Source organism: Eleutherodactylus coqui, chromosome 13, assembly GCF_035609145.1.
Source record: "Eleutherodactylus coqui strain aEleCoq1 chromosome 13, aEleCoq1.hap1, whole genome shotgun sequence".
NCBI lineage: Eukaryota > Metazoa > Chordata > Amphibia > Anura > Eleutherodactylidae > Eleutherodactylus > Eleutherodactylus coqui.
Genome location: NC_089849.1, coordinates 47,369,310 through 47,384,831, shown reverse-complemented (window position 1 = coordinate 47,384,831; position 15,522 = coordinate 47,369,310). Strand labels below are relative to the sequence as shown.

At 40.7% G+C, this 15,522-nt stretch overlaps 1 protein-coding gene across 1 annotated transcript in view; it reads right to left on the bottom strand.

Moving 5' to 3' along the window:
* The window catches only part of UQCC1 (ubiquinol-cytochrome c reductase complex assembly factor 1), a 114,787-nt gene that overhangs the window by 77,553 nt on the left and 21,712 nt on the right, over window positions 1–15,522 (bottom strand). The window contains exons 3-6 of the mRNA XM_066586541.1: window positions 12,713–12,814; window positions 6,352–6,459; window positions 2,821–2,893; window positions 1,639–1,696 (exon numbers count right to left, since the gene is read on the bottom strand). Coding sequence (XP_066442638.1) covers window positions 1,639–1,696; window positions 2,821–2,893; window positions 6,352–6,459; window positions 12,713–12,814 — 341 coding nt within the window. The remainder of the gene's footprint in view (window positions 1–1,638; window positions 1,697–2,820; window positions 2,894–6,351; window positions 6,460–12,712; window positions 12,815–15,522) is intronic.

Here is a 15,522-nt window from a genome sequence, read left to right as displayed (position 1 = left end):
CCCATAGAGAATGACGGTGGCAATTCTAAGAATGTACAAGGAAGATCACGGCATCTCAGAAGAGGTCCATAAAAGTATTGCTGTTTTATTAAGATCATCCCAGAAACAAAGTGCGATGTTACGGTACCATTGCCTTTCTTTGTACACGCTTGAAGTTTGGGAGTTGGCGTCCCGTGATGACTTGTATGTCTGGAGTTTGTTCGTGTGTTGTCCTTTGCACCTAAGTGTTCTTGGACTGTGGCAATTCCAATTCACTAACAATTACTACATATCACCCATGTACTGCTGAGGAATTCCTAAGAGTAAGGTTCCACATAGGAGAAACTGGGTGACCTGCAACTGCAATTCCGTGCAGTTTTCAAGCTAAGCATTTCAAAATTCATTGCCAATTGATTGCTGCTTGGTAATGCAGTTTTGCCGGATCGGGTAGTAACCACATGCAGCCAAAACCCTGCCTACTTGGGGTGGCCCTTGGTTGAAAGATTTTGCCAGAAAAGGCAATCTCACTGGCAAAATCATCCAGCCATTGGTTGCTGCTGGTGGGCTTGATTTTGGCCGCCTATGGTTACTACAGGTACCCTATACCTGCAAAACGGAGTGGTCATCGTCAATCAATTTTGAAACAGTTAATGTGAAAGCTGCGCTGACTTGTACATGCATACTGATTTCCGCCATAGCTAGGCCACCACGGCTTCTTATAATTGGGACTGTATCTCCAATCCAGGACTTGTAGGAGATACCCAAGGCTTGGTTTAATGAAACGCTGCTCTATACAATGTAGACCAATTTAAAAGGTGAACCAATGAATCAAGGATTTGGATGGTATGCAGACTTCTTTACCTATGCTGCACAAGGCCTATTGATATACTGGGTGCAGTCAAAAAGACTGATAGCGCACTTGAATAAGGAAGGCATACGAGTGCTACACAATGGTATGAAGCACAGGTTCCTGTGGGCCTCCGGTAAGTGGATTTTGGCTTCTCACACGGTACTCTTCAACTTTGCATTTGGGTTTTAAATTCTCTTTTATAGGGGTCCCAACACAAAATTGTAATCCATGTTCTGAGGCCCCCGGGGGTCACGCACCATACCATTGTGTAGCGCATCCATGCTTTACTATTCAAGTATTCTATTGTTATGTCAATATTAGAGATGAGCGAACGTACTCGGATAGGCACTACTCGTCCGAGTAATGTGCCTTATCCGAGTACCTCCCCGCTCGTGCTGAAAGGTTCGGGTGCCGGCACGGAGCGGGGAGCTGCAGGGGAGAGCGGGGAGGAACGGAGGGGAGATCTTTCTCTCCTTCTCTCCCGCCCGCTCTGCCCCGCTCCCCGCTGCGACTCACCTGTCAGCAGCGGCAGCTCCCGAACCTTTCAGCACGAGCGGGGAGGTACTCGGATAAGGCACATTACTCGGACGAGTAGTGCCTATCCGAGTACGTTCGCTCATCTCTAGTCAATATAGGACACTTGTATTGAGATATAGTGCTTGATCAGACTTTTTGACTACACCCTGTATAAAGCAAAGTAGACAAAGTGTACACCAATAATTCTGTATGATTTTAGCAGATTTATGCTACATTTGAACAGCTACAGTTTTTCATAGTGTAGACAGAAGACTTGGAGGTTTGTAACTTACCATACATGTAGCTGCGTCACAAGGAACCAGGAAGTCAATGTATCAGGCAGACTGCATTCTGCATGCAAAAGAACAAAGCAGAGTTTTTCATTGGTCTTTAAGGCTTCCTTCGCACAAAGTTTTAGTGGCACTTTTAAGGCTTGTAAAAAAACAACAATAACCTTTATTTACAGAGCACAAACATATTCCGCAGCACTTTACATCATTTTTTTCAGACTTTTTCTTTTTTCCCAAATAGTTAAGAAGTTTATGGGAAAATACCTAAAAAAGTCAAACCTACAACACAACATGTTTGGAAAAACAAATGCCACGGACCCAAAAACCCTCTCGAACATCTGGTAGCTATTTTCTTTTGCAGTTAAGAGCATTTAGAAATACACTTTACAGAAATCCACATGGACTATAGCAAACAATAAAAAAAGGGATGTTTGTGGATTTGTTGACTCCTATGGGAGCGTGTTCTGGGCATGCTGTGACCTCTGCAAAGGTCACTGTGCAGGGAGGGGGAGGTGGTGAGCTGTAACTACAACCTATTGTGAATGGTGGATCCTGTGTCATCTATTTAGTTGTTACATTTCATTGGAATTCTACCGGTGACAAGAATCAGATGGCTACTTAGAAGTTTTCTCTTCAGACCAGGAAGACCATCATTAGTCCCAGTGGTCAGTGTGAAAACTTCAAGATTTCAGACATGTTAACCCTTTGCAATCCACTGTCTGACGTCTGAAGACCTTCTGATTGAAGGCTGTACAGCTCCGATGTCGGAAGACATCCAGCAGGGTATTCTTACTGTATATTACTGGCCACTCTGTTGTCGGGAGCCTCTCCGGCATGTCCTATGCCGCAGTACTGGTTCTAGCCAGCAGATGGCGCCATTGTATAATGGCAGAAAGAGCAAGCCCCCTAGGAAACCCTGAATCCAAAATTGGATTGCAAAGAGTTAAACATATTTTTAATTTTCATCTGTGTAATATATAAAAGTTCTCCTAAAAAGATTTGTTCCCGTTTTGCTGCAGGAAGCAGACTGTTCCATTCATCTTAATAGGACTCAGACTGCAGTACCAACTCAGGCCACTGTGCAATGTACGGAGCTCTCCACTTCCTGTGGCAAGCTGTTCAACACTTGCTCCTGCCAAGATACAGACATTGTAAGACTATCCACCAGATATCAGACATACTTACTGTCAAAAAATTCATCATACTCTATTCGCTCCACACAGCGGGTATACATGCGCAAAGCAGCTATTTTAATTTTCTGCAAAGGCAAAAAAAAAATAAAAAATACAAGATGTCAATTTCAGCACTGAAACACATTATAGGGGAACTAGGAGGCAAAATAACTTCAATATTCATAGGATGAATTCACTCGAGCATATAAAAACTCAACCGTGTTGAATTCACAAAAGCTGTTCGTTTTCTGTCTGCAATCAGTATACAGTAAATATGTCTTTTTTGTCAGCTGTTTATCATGTCTAAAAAAACCCAAACAGGACAGAATTCTTTGTTTTCTGCTTTTTTAGCCAGTGAAAGAGGAACATGCGGCATCTGGGAGCTATTTTTTTCTGCGTCGCAGTTGACTTTAATGGGCGAGTCTCATCCACAAGTTGGACCAGAATAGTGCAGGCTGAAATATCTTCATGCGCTCCATGCGAAAAACTGAAAGGTGAATTGGCATGTTAACTACTATGTGTCCATTTGCTGTTCGAGTCTAATCCACTGTAGACTTGGACAACACACAGACCGGATACGCTTATAAGAAACATCGAATTAGGTCTAATCAAGTCAACTACCCCATTCTCAGATAAAGAATAGTGATGGCCCATCCTGATCAGTGCAGGTGTGCCTTCCAGACCCCCATCAGTCAACTTGCACCATGAAATCTTCAAATAGCAGATCATTGAGGGCCACAAGTGGTGGAACCCTACCGATTGGATTTTGATGACCTATCCAGAGGATAGGTTATCAATATCCTAGTCACAGAAAACTCCTAAATGTAATTAGTTTAAATGGGGTTTTCTGGGCAAATACTATTGATGACCTATTTTCTGCATAGGTTATCAATACATAATTGGCTGCGATCTACCGTTCAGGATCCTGGCAGATTGGGCACCACAACACACATAAGTTCGGAGCGGGCCTAGATAACTCCAACCCCTGTGTAGTGGCCTGTGCTGAAAATTACAGGCGCCATCCACAATATCAGCTGGGATCCCAAGTGGTGGACCAACTGTTGATGGCTATCCCGAAGATAGGTCATCAATAGGATTTGCCTAGAAAACCCCTTTAAACCCTTTGAATAAATCAAATGACATTCAGCTACAGAAGAAATGCCACTCATTTCAGAAACCAGTGAGGTAACCCCGCCGAGATCCTCATACGCCACCGCACACCTTACATTTAGTCGTCAGAATTTAGATTCAATATTTAAATCTGGAAGGAAAGTTCCTCTGAATGGTTTAAGGAGAGTAAAATACACAAAGTCTGATTCAATGCACCCAAAATGGCAAAATCTGGACCCAAAGTTTTTATTAAATCACTTAACCTTTATTTAAAAGGAGTTAAAATGTCAGCATTTAGTGGATGCCAGATGCCACAAAACCACAAAGAACAGATGTCCTACACAGCTTACACACTGCATACTTCATTAAGCAGCGCTTTAAAAAAAAAGAAAAAAAAAGCCCCTAAAACTGATATTTGCTTTATTTTCAAATAAACGTTTGTGCAGACTTTCATTAAATGATGTGCGTCGAGTTGTCTCATTTTATTTTCCTTTACCGAAATAAAAATCGTCAAGTGTACAGTAATCGTTTGGAAAAAAAAAAAAGGGTTCCTTTATTTGGGTTTTACCGCAATGACTTTCAGGTAAGACACATCAATGGTGTTAGGCATAATTAGCGATGGTTATGTCTAGGCTTCTGCATAGGTTCCCTTTCTATATACAGTTTTTCATGCTTAATACTAAAAGAGAAGAAGATGAAATAAGTCATCTTGCTTGAGGAAGTGTGAAATATATTTAGTAGACTATATAGCCCGCAAATAGCGGGGTTTCCTGACAGAGCCGAGTTTAGCGAATCAAGCGGTCTTTCATGATTTGGGATTTCTGGACCTGGGACCCCCAATAGGAGTCAGGGTAAGCATGAGCCAAGTTGTTCATGTTTATGAAAGCAGGTCGATTAGTCTAGTTTGGATTCTATGATTGGTTCCCTAGACTTATGTATGATAATGTGTCTATATATGCTTATTATTAATTTCGGGCATTATCTATATATGTATTATTATTTAGTATTGTGACTGCCCAAGTTATCTATTATTCCATAGATATGGCTATTTAACTGTGCTTTCTGGGTCTGTTATTGCCAGTTTTGCTCCTAGCTCCCTTTGTGTCATTGTAATGTCTACATGTAATGGTGGTATATCACTTTGTACTTCATGTTGATTAATAAAATTTGTATTTTTTATTAATTTTGGCCATTTAGTCCCTGATTTTTGCTGGTTGGATAATAGCGCTGTTTTCAGGTTCTCTACAATAGTCTGATGAAGGGAGCGTCAGCACACATGCTTGGCCGATGTTCAATTCGTACATGGGACACAGAACCTCTATTCTCATGATCGGTGCGATCCTAGCAGTCAGGACTCCATCAATCAGATACCTTTTCCCTATTCTCTATATGAAGATAGTTTATATCTTGGGACACGGAAACCCTTTTAATAGAGGAATCATCTGTTCCGGTTCCTCATCTTTTAACCAGAGTGGATAGCGGTTGCAAATAAGGGTCTTTCGCCCTAGAGGACACGTCCAGTCCTGCACAATACAGAAAATTATTGATGTAATTGGGTACTATGTAAATCTTAATTTTCCCCATGGTGGAGCTTTATAAAATGTAACCCTTTGGCCAATTTCAAATGAGACAAATACATATGCACTTTTGCACCTAACTTAACCATGGGTCTAATGAGCTGGACTAAGAGAGGGTCAATAGAACCACGGTTGGGTCAGGACTTACAGCAATAATACAGCCTTAGAAACGTGCCAGTATAACGTTTGTGTGAAAATGGGCTTATTATGAAGTTCCCCCATAAACGGACGAGAGTTTCAGCAATGGGCTACTTTGTGTTCAGCTTATTCTCAAGGCTTCCTTCTAGGACTCTGTTCACACTTCCATTAGAACGTCTCTCTGTTCTGTCATAGGAACCGAAAAGCAAAAATGACGCACTGGATCCAGCAACACCAATGGACCCCAATGACTATAATGGGTTTCATCAGGTTTCCATCATGGTTTCTAACATTTTGTCAGAGAGAATAGTACTGTGTGCTGCGGCACATTTTCCAGCATTCATGAAACCCAGGAAGGAACCAGAGGTGTGAACAAAGCCTAAGTAGTAAGGATTGTCCAAGGCAGAAAACACTAGAGCAGAGTTTATGGAAAGAATTGGGCTTTTATCTTCTGCTACAACATATTGATCTGCGATCGCTTCATTCTCCAGTTTTTCAGGCATCACCAACAATTGTTACCACTCAACTCTGTTGATTTCAAAATGTTTTATAAGTCCACAAAGGCCCTCAAATCCAATAAATTGTATTCCTGACAATAGGTTTGGATCAAAACCAAATGTTTCCATCCCACTTTGGGTCCCAGTCCAGTGACGGCACACAATAATGCAGACCGACCTGTATAACCACCCCATTTCGCACCAGATAATCTCTTCCCTTACCCATTTGCTATATTTCAGTGGTCCAGTAAAGCCCATTGCTTCGATTATCTTGGTAAACATTCCAACCTCTTCCTCTGACGGTCGGAATTCATTTTTTGTGGAATTGTTCTAGTGCAGGAAAAATAAAGTAATTAATTCATACAATATACATCCATGGTAGGGAGCAATAAAACAAATGAAATACATAGTAATTTACAGTAAATGAATTCACAAAGAGTCTTTTACATGGCACCATTCTCGCACCTGGATTTCTCAAAGTTTTGATCTATTTTCAAGCAAAGATGACAGAATATTCTAAGGGCGTCATACATGGGCCAGGGTAAAGAGGTGAACATGCCCCAGGGAATCCCTGAAAAACACCATGAAAAGCTTAATGGGGTTGTCCAATGAAAGCAAGTTATCCCTTATTCACTGAAGAGGGGAAAATTTACAGATTGGTAGAGGTTGGATCACTGGGATCTACACCGAACCCCATAAAGGGGATTTGATGAGTTGAGGAATCAACCGAGTAGCAGTTTCATATGCATGCTGCCACTCTGTTCATTTCAATAGGGCCGCCAAAGATAGCAGAGTTCAAGTTTTTGGCTATCTCCAGCTGATCATGGAGTTGATTGGAGCAACACTGCACATGCCCATCTGGCACTCCATTCAAGCTCCCCCTCAATGCAGAGGGTGCAGTGAGAAGGGAAGGGCGTAACGGGAACCGCATTCTTACTTTGTTCTACATGATCATTTTGTTTGCTCTGGTAATAAAAACTTACCTTGTAGTGTGTTTAAAGTTCTCCCATACGGTATGTAAACGATGCAGGGTGGTCTGGATCGCCTCTGCTTGCAAACTGCTGGTCACCTAATTCCGCCTCTCAGACACGCGGCACAGCAAAGTCTCGCGTGTACGCCATGCGTTAGCCAGCAAATGTGCAGAAGAGCAGAGCAGAGCTGTCCACAAGAGGTAAAGTTCTTCTGTGCATGCACCGGCTCAGGAACACATGGTGCATGTGTCTCAGAGTCCAAGAGGGGCGGAATTAGGCGACATCCGGCTGTAAGCAGAGAAGTCCAGACTACTCTGCATCATTTACATACTGAGCGGAAGAACTTAAACGCATACCTGAGTAATTTGTGTTTAATTAACAGAGCAAGCAGAAGTACCAGGTAGGACAGAGCAAGGTGCAGATTGCAGAGCTGCTCTTGGGTTACATCATACAATTCTGCTGACAGGTTCCCTCTAAGGACCAGGGTGTTTTAGTCCTAAAGGAACAGACACTTTTTAGCAAGTTTACATATGTGGTGGTTTTATGGCTCCATTTATTTTTTTTCTTGGGCCACAAAAATATTTTTGCTGAGCTTCTTTTCTATTTTCCCATGAAACACAGAGCTATTTTTTAATACCTTTTTCACTGATTTTTTTGCCCTTTTTGTTTCATTAGGTGAAATGTGTGCAAAAAGTAAAAAATGACTTCTAATTAGTATATGTACGCTAAAAAAAGTACAGGAATGGGTTTCCCATTTTGTTTTGGTCGTTTTGATATATAATCTGTATAGTCTTGGACCGCAGGGCGGTTATGGCGATGCTGTAGGTTGGCATGGGTGGCGAGTTGTGGTTTTTTTATATTGGTATTGTATTCTGTAATTTTTTAAACTTTTTTTTGTAACTATTTTATTATTAGCTATGCCCACATGGCTTCATATAAGATTTCTGGGGGACATTCACAATGCCCATTTTTTTCCTAATTTGATAATTTTCCACTGTAGCTGGGGTGTCCATAGGAGCAGCATCTATAGGAGCCCCAGATACAAGTGAAAATATCCCCCTGTAGTGACAGTAGCTCTGCCATGCTGCATATCACATGATCGCCAGGTCCCAGTGAGGAAGCAGCACTGCCACTTCCTTTAGTCTCTACGTAGCGCTGTCCAAACACTCTGTAGCCTGCGAAATAGAAGGAAGAAGCTGTTATAAAACAGCATTCGTCTTCTCCTCTGGGTCTTCGACTGTTTTGAAAGAGTACCCGACTTGCTTTAATAAGGGGCTTTAATATTTTTACTCTTGGCAGAAATGAAAGCCCAGGACCAAGCCCGTATATTTACGACGCTTGTTCCTTAATGGGTTAAAAGAAGTTGTCTCATGATGACTACGCCTGTCCCCAAGTCCTAATAACTTGTATTTACCAAATATTCTCTATTAGATGTTATAATAAACAACAGGTTCTCTTTAACCCCTTAGTGACCGAGCTTTTCTTTGTTTTTCAATTTTTATTTTTTCCTCCCCCCTTCTAAAAAAAACGTAACTCCTTTATTTATCTATCGACGCAGCTATATAAGGGCTTGTTCTTTGCGTGACGAGTTGTATTTTTTAATGGTGCTATTTAAACATACCATATAAAATGTGCTGAAAAACTTTTTAAAATTCTGAGAGAGGCATTTAAAGGGTTAACAGCTCCGATGAGCCACGCGGCTTATCGGAGCTGTTGCCACCGGGTGTCTGCTGTAAGAAACAGGTGGCGTCTGCAATGTACGGAGGGAGATCGCCGCACGATCTCTCTTCATACATAGCCCACCGAAACAGGCAGTCAAAGGGCGTCCACTAAGGGGTTAAAGGAATGCTACTGTATGACACTTATTCTATATATTTGTTTCTCAGCGGTTTTCCAACGACTATGAAAACAAACAATTGTAAGAGAGATGGTGACGACCTGAGCTGTAGCGTTTGTAAGAGCTATCCTCTCTATACGATATACCAACATTAAAAACAAACTTCAAAAACATTCAGACGTTTGTTATCTTTAATTTAATCTCCTATTTTTTTTCTTTTTTTGTGTTTTTCGCGTCACATAAACTGACAAAACACTTCAGTTTGGCATAAATATGACCACAACTACACCGCAGTGTGTTTATCTTACAGTCTTGGGGTTTGGAGGTTGCAAGCTCTTTACAGAAGTAGCTATAAAGACCAGGGGTGAAGCAGATGGGTCAACAAACTTCTTTATATATAGTTACAGAAGAAGATCAGAAAATAAACAGCCAACATTGGCACGTGCCCTGAGAAAATATTCTAATATCAGAGGTAAACCACAGTGTTTTATTACACGAATCCAAGGGCAAGGTGAAATAAAGATGTATACACTGACAACAAGGGTCCTTTCTAGGCAACATGTGTATATAATCGCTAGGTTCCATCAGTACTTGTAAGATCCTTTTTCTTTTCAGTCTTAGGTCCACATAAACTGCGGAGAGGAATATTCTGAAGAAATTCTCTTTCAGTCATCAGAAGATTTCACATGTTTGATTAGAATATCAGCGCGATATTGTGTCATTCCCTAGATGGCTTGGGATACTGTTTCATCTTGTGGAGAGCACCAAGTAGGTGTAAGATTTATAGGCCATGCAAAGCTCATCTGGGAAATTGGATATGCAAATGAAGGTACAATGACTGGTTCTGAGCACCACAATTTTAAAAAGACAGACAAACTGAAGCAAGTTCAGAGAAGAGTTACCAAGATGGTTAGCAGTCTGCAAACCATGTCCTAAAAGGAACGGTTAAAGGAACTGGAAATGCTTAGCTTGCAAAAAAGATGGCTCAGAGGAGGCTTAATAGCTGTCTACAAATATGTGAAGGGCTGTCAAAGTGCAGAGGGATCAGCCCTATTCTCATTTGCACAAGGAAAGACTAGAAGCAATGGGATGAAACTGAAAGGGAGGAGACACAGATTAGATATTAGACAAAAACTTCCTGACAGTGATGGTGATCAATGAGTGGAACAGGTTACCACGGGAGGTGGGGAGTTCTCCTTCAATGGAAGTCTGCAAACAGAGGCTGGACAGACATCTGTCTGGGATGATTTAGTAATCCGGCATTGAGCAGAGGTGTTGGACTCGATGACCCTGGAGGTCCCTTCCAACTCTACCATTCTATGAATCTACATTTAACCCATTTAGGACCAGGCACTGTAAATTTACGGCGCCTTGTCCCGGGCTTAAAGCCCAGCCATGTGTAAAATTACGGCGGGGATTTAAACCTCCTGCCACTGCAATCAATCAGAGGAGGCAGGACAGGTTGTCAGTTGTTAGTGACAGCTGATAACCAGGGAGAGGAAGGCAGGAGGGGTTTTCTGCAAGCTCTTTACAGAAGTAGCTATAAAGACCGGGGGTGTGTGTACTTAAAAGTGAAAGCAGAAGTGTTTCTTCCACTACGCGATCCCCGGGGTCACGTGACTGCCGGGATTTCCTGCTATAGCGGAGCTGCAGGGTCATACTAGACCCTGACCAGCACTGCCAGTGACTAATGTCACTAAAGGGGGATGTTTTTCCCTGTAACTGGGGCACCTATGAATGCCCCAGCTACAGTGGAAAAAAAGGCAAAAAAAAAACACAACACAGGTGAATGCCCCCCCCCCCCCCCCCCCCCCAGGAGGTCTTATATGACGTTATGGGGGACATAGATAGTAAAAAACATAATTACATACAACAGTAAATAAAAATGACAGAATAGAACAACAATATATACATAAGAAAACAATCACCCAAAGCCGACGCCAACCAAAACAGTTGCCGTATGCGCCCTGTAAACCAAAACCATACAAATTATATATCAAAACGTCCGAAACAAGATGAGGAACCCGTTCCCATACTTTATTTTAGCAAAAATATACTAATTAAAAAATACAAAACTATAAATGTTAAAAGAAAAATAAAAAAATCTTTTTTTAGCCTTTTACCCCCAATAAAACTAAGAAAAAAAATGGGGGAAAAAAAAAAATAGTCAGCGAAAAAGATTTAAAAAATAGCTCTAAAGGTCACGGGAGAAAAAAAAAAAAAAAAAAAAACCGCAGCAAGAATAATTTTGGTAACTGATGGGGAAAAGAAAATAGGGCAGTAGTAAAATCCCTTAAGTGTCTGGTCCTTAAGGTATAAAACTCAATTTTCGAATTTCTAACACAACTTGCAACATGACTAAGGTTGGCGTTATTAAACAGGATGGCAATTGGCTTAACAATCACTAGAAAGAGCAAATTCAAATGATAGTCATTCAGTGTAAACACGGCCACCAATAGGGTGCTGAGCAAAAATGTGCTCATTAGTTGCTAGTCATTTTGTTTTACCTCACCTAATAGGGTTCTTTAATACCGCTTGATGATAATACACTTCCATATTTGTTACGCTAATTGGAGTTATTTTCATGGTCTGATATCTTATATATTTGTGTACATAAATTCTAATCGTTAGCTTTTACACAGAGCAATATTTGTTCATAAGTTGTTTGCTGAGATATCGTTCATAGAGGAGATCTCCATGCAAATTCATTCACAAGTCATTCAAATATGAACAACCACGAATTTACACCAGACAACTTTTGATCGACCAACGAGTATATCTTTTGGTAAGCTGAAGAAATCACCCTATTAGTGGCCGTACTTCTACTGTACGGTCATCATTTGAATTCGCTCTATCAAGCGATTATTCGGCCAACACTCGTGCATACCGTAAGCTTCTCTGGAAAAGTTCCTCACCAACACAGGACTTAGCAATTTTACAAAATGGAAAAGAGAATGTCTAGTTAGGTTTTTTTTGCAAAAGTACTAATAATTGGGAATCTGAAGAAAATCACAATAATGGATAAAACTGGGAACCTTCAAATATCATCTATCATCTGGGACCCTTAGAGTCACAATAAAGGTATGGTGCTTCTAGATGAAATAAGGCTCTGTTCTCACTAGCTCCACGACTTCTGTTTTAATACTTATTAGTTTAACGGATATTGACAAATCCTGACTTATGGGGTATATCAGGTTTTCTCTTGCAGTTACAGTATTTTATAGCAAGAATGTCTCTGCAGACTGCAACATTCTGGTTAACTCGCAAACAGTGTTCTAAGAATCGTGTTAGAGGGAATAAAGACTTTGCAGATTAATTAAATCTGGGCAGGTTATGCTTTGCCTTGTAGAGACCACCAAGAGTGTCTTACAGGTCATTCAATGCTACTTGGGAAAAAGTTATGCAAATAAGCGACAGAATAAGGTCTTCAATATCCCACCTTTTAACAGGTCTTGCAATAGGACTATGGATGTAAACCAAATCAGAATATCCATGTACACACAGCTGTTTCAAAGTCCTTGACCCTCATCAGTGTACAGTAAAGTTCTGGTAGGCTGGCTGAGAGCCCATCAATGTGAGTCTGGTGGATGTTTCTCCTTGTGGAGAGGACCACAAGGGTGTAGGGAGTTTTATAGGCAGGGTAATGTAACAATACTATACACAAAAGATCAAATGGAACAAACACTTTATGGAAAAAATGCCTCTACTGAGTCATTGCAAATTTCTACTGTAGACATATTGATGGGCACAATAACAATAGTAGCTTTGGTCTTACTCTTTGAGTGATGTGCATCGTCTTCCATATTTGTTTCCCAGTAGTCGTTTGTAGTAGTCCTTTGTGTTCATCTTTCAACCCCGTAGTAAAAGTACAAAAATGCTAAAAAGAAAAAAAACAAAACAATGAAACTTTTCAATAGGTCTTTCTAAGATTGGTTATAATATATTACGTACCAGTTTTTGAACGTGGACACTATAGGAGACCTGTCACACCACATAGCAATTTCTAATGGCCTACTAGACTAGTATTTTTCAAACAGTGCATCAGGACTCAAAGGACAAACTGCGCCCCAGTTGTTGACGACACAAAGATCAGGAGGCAGATTTGACAGGGAATATTGGGGCAGATTTACTAATATTGTCTAATAGTTATTTATGGTTCAAACACTTTTACTCAAGCAACTGAAAATCCAGACAAGACATTGACCACCATTATAAAATAAAGCCAGAACAAACAAGTGTATCACAGAAAAAGAGAAAAAAACTAAAATATAAATGGCTCTCATATTTTAAAAGCAAACTGAATATATCCCATAAGGGGAAGCATATTTGATCAACATGAAGAGAAAACAAAAATAAAGAAAGGAGATAAAAAAAAAAAAAAGGAGGGGGGTGGGAAATAGAAAGGTGGCAAAATACATGCAAGATTTCAAAAGATACCGAGTCAAGCAGAGAGCTTATGGGATTCACTAAACAAGAACCACTGGGTCCAAACCTGCATACATTTGTCAAGGCTATCCTGGTTCCTAGCATCGAGCACCTACATTCTACAGCTTTCCAAGAGAGTCTCGTACCAATCGGATGGACTTGAACATTGAGCCAATACCCAGTGACGTGGCATCACCAGCCAAGCCCCTTGAAGAAAGAAGCGGAGTAGGCCTTTTTCAAGAAGGAAATATACCCTGGGATAAATCGAGAGTAAGGCCATTGCAATGAACCAGTGCAGTATAAAACACTACACCTAATTACACAAGTCATCGATGGCTGACCAGAAAGGGGAACTCTTTTTCATAACACCACCAAATGCGTGTATGCGTACCCATCTCTTTTTCACATCGCACTAGAGAGCACTCAGAATAGAAGGAATTTAGGAGAGACAGAAGTTCTATACCACCTGGAAAGCATCTCATCATTTTTGCCCTGTAATTTATAAGAAATAGAAGATTTATGTACAAGGATAAATGCCTTACTCCAGTCCTCCGCTGAGAAGCTCATTCCTAATTCCTCCTCCCAGACACATATAAATGGTAGCCTAGGGCCTGTCCCTGCCATTTCCCAGAGCAATGACACCAAGTGAGATGAGGGTGAGTTTTTGAAGACACAGTCCCTCAAACAAGGTCAGGTCACGAAAAACTGAGCTGCATGTTGAAAGACTGGCCAGAAACAACGTCAACTGAGCATAAAGAAGCCAACACTCCCTAAGCAGAACCCTTAATTTAAAGAATGAATAGCATCCCCTGCCATAAAATATCAAACCTGAGAAGCCTTGGATTCTAAAAAAAAACAAAAAACAAGGATATAGGACCTACTCATACCTGCTGGGAAGGCCAAATTTTTAAAAACTAGAGTTAGGGGGCCCAGTCTGTAGGACAGGCCAAGAACCTCCATATTCTTGACCCAAGAGGACAGAATCAGAGGCAACAGGGAGTAAGCCACAATAGTGCGGTTTGATGGAAAAGCAAGACTTCCCTTTCTAAAGTCACCCGCTGTCTATCTTGTCCATGGTGAAACCAATTGAGATTACACAGCATGGAAGCTTTATAATATATTGCAATTTCTGGGAGGCCCATGCCTACACATCAATTAAATGTAATGTCTATATCCCAAAATTAATATCCCAAAATAAATAAGGATTTCGAAGTGTTAAGATAATATCTTGGCATATGAATTGTTAAGGCCAGGAAAAGATAAAGGATACGTGGCAGCACATTCATTCTTAAGGCATGGATTCTTTAGAATCATGGTAGAGGTGGTTTGCTCCCAAAAAGCAAGTCAGATTTTATTTGGGTAAGTAATTAAGAAAACTTTATCGAAAAAAAAAAACACCTTCGTGATCAGGAGGAAGCTAAGGACCGGGAAGCCCATTTTAACGAAAAAGAGCCTTTCAAATCTAGAAATCTTCTCTGGAGAGATGTTGAAATTCAGCACCTCGAATTTATGTAAGTTGACTTTGTAATTACTGAGACCTTCAAAAGATTGGAATTCAGAATGAATGCAGAGGAAGGCAATATTAGGGTTGAATGTAAATATTAAAAGTACATCTGCATAGCTAGCTAGCTTATAAACAGAGGCACCAACCACCAAATTGACCGATTAGCTTTAAGAGCCCTGGCCAAACATTCCATGACAATATGAAAAAAGGTTTGGTACAAAGGCCATCCAAACTTGTTTAATTCGTTAGCCTGACAAAGGGGGCAAGATATCCCCAACAGCTCGCTGTAACATCATGTATTTTTGTTAGCCATTAAAAGCTATCATATCTACAAGATTACTTGGTTTCTCTCACTGAGAACAATCACACTTTCCATGACAATAATATGTAAAAAAGGGAGTAAGAGGGTAATCCTGTCTAATACTATTTTTTCAAGTGAAACGAGAATGAAAAGCAACCATTGACTCTCACCCGCTCTGGAGGGAATGTGTAGAGAGCTATAAAAATGAGACATTATGGCCGCCCTCAAACACATTCTCTACAGCCAGCTCTAAAAAGTACCACCACGTCCAATCACATGCTTTCTAAGCATCAACAGATAGAAGCCACAGAGGAACTCCTCTATGTCTCACACAGGAAACCAGGACAAAAGTTTT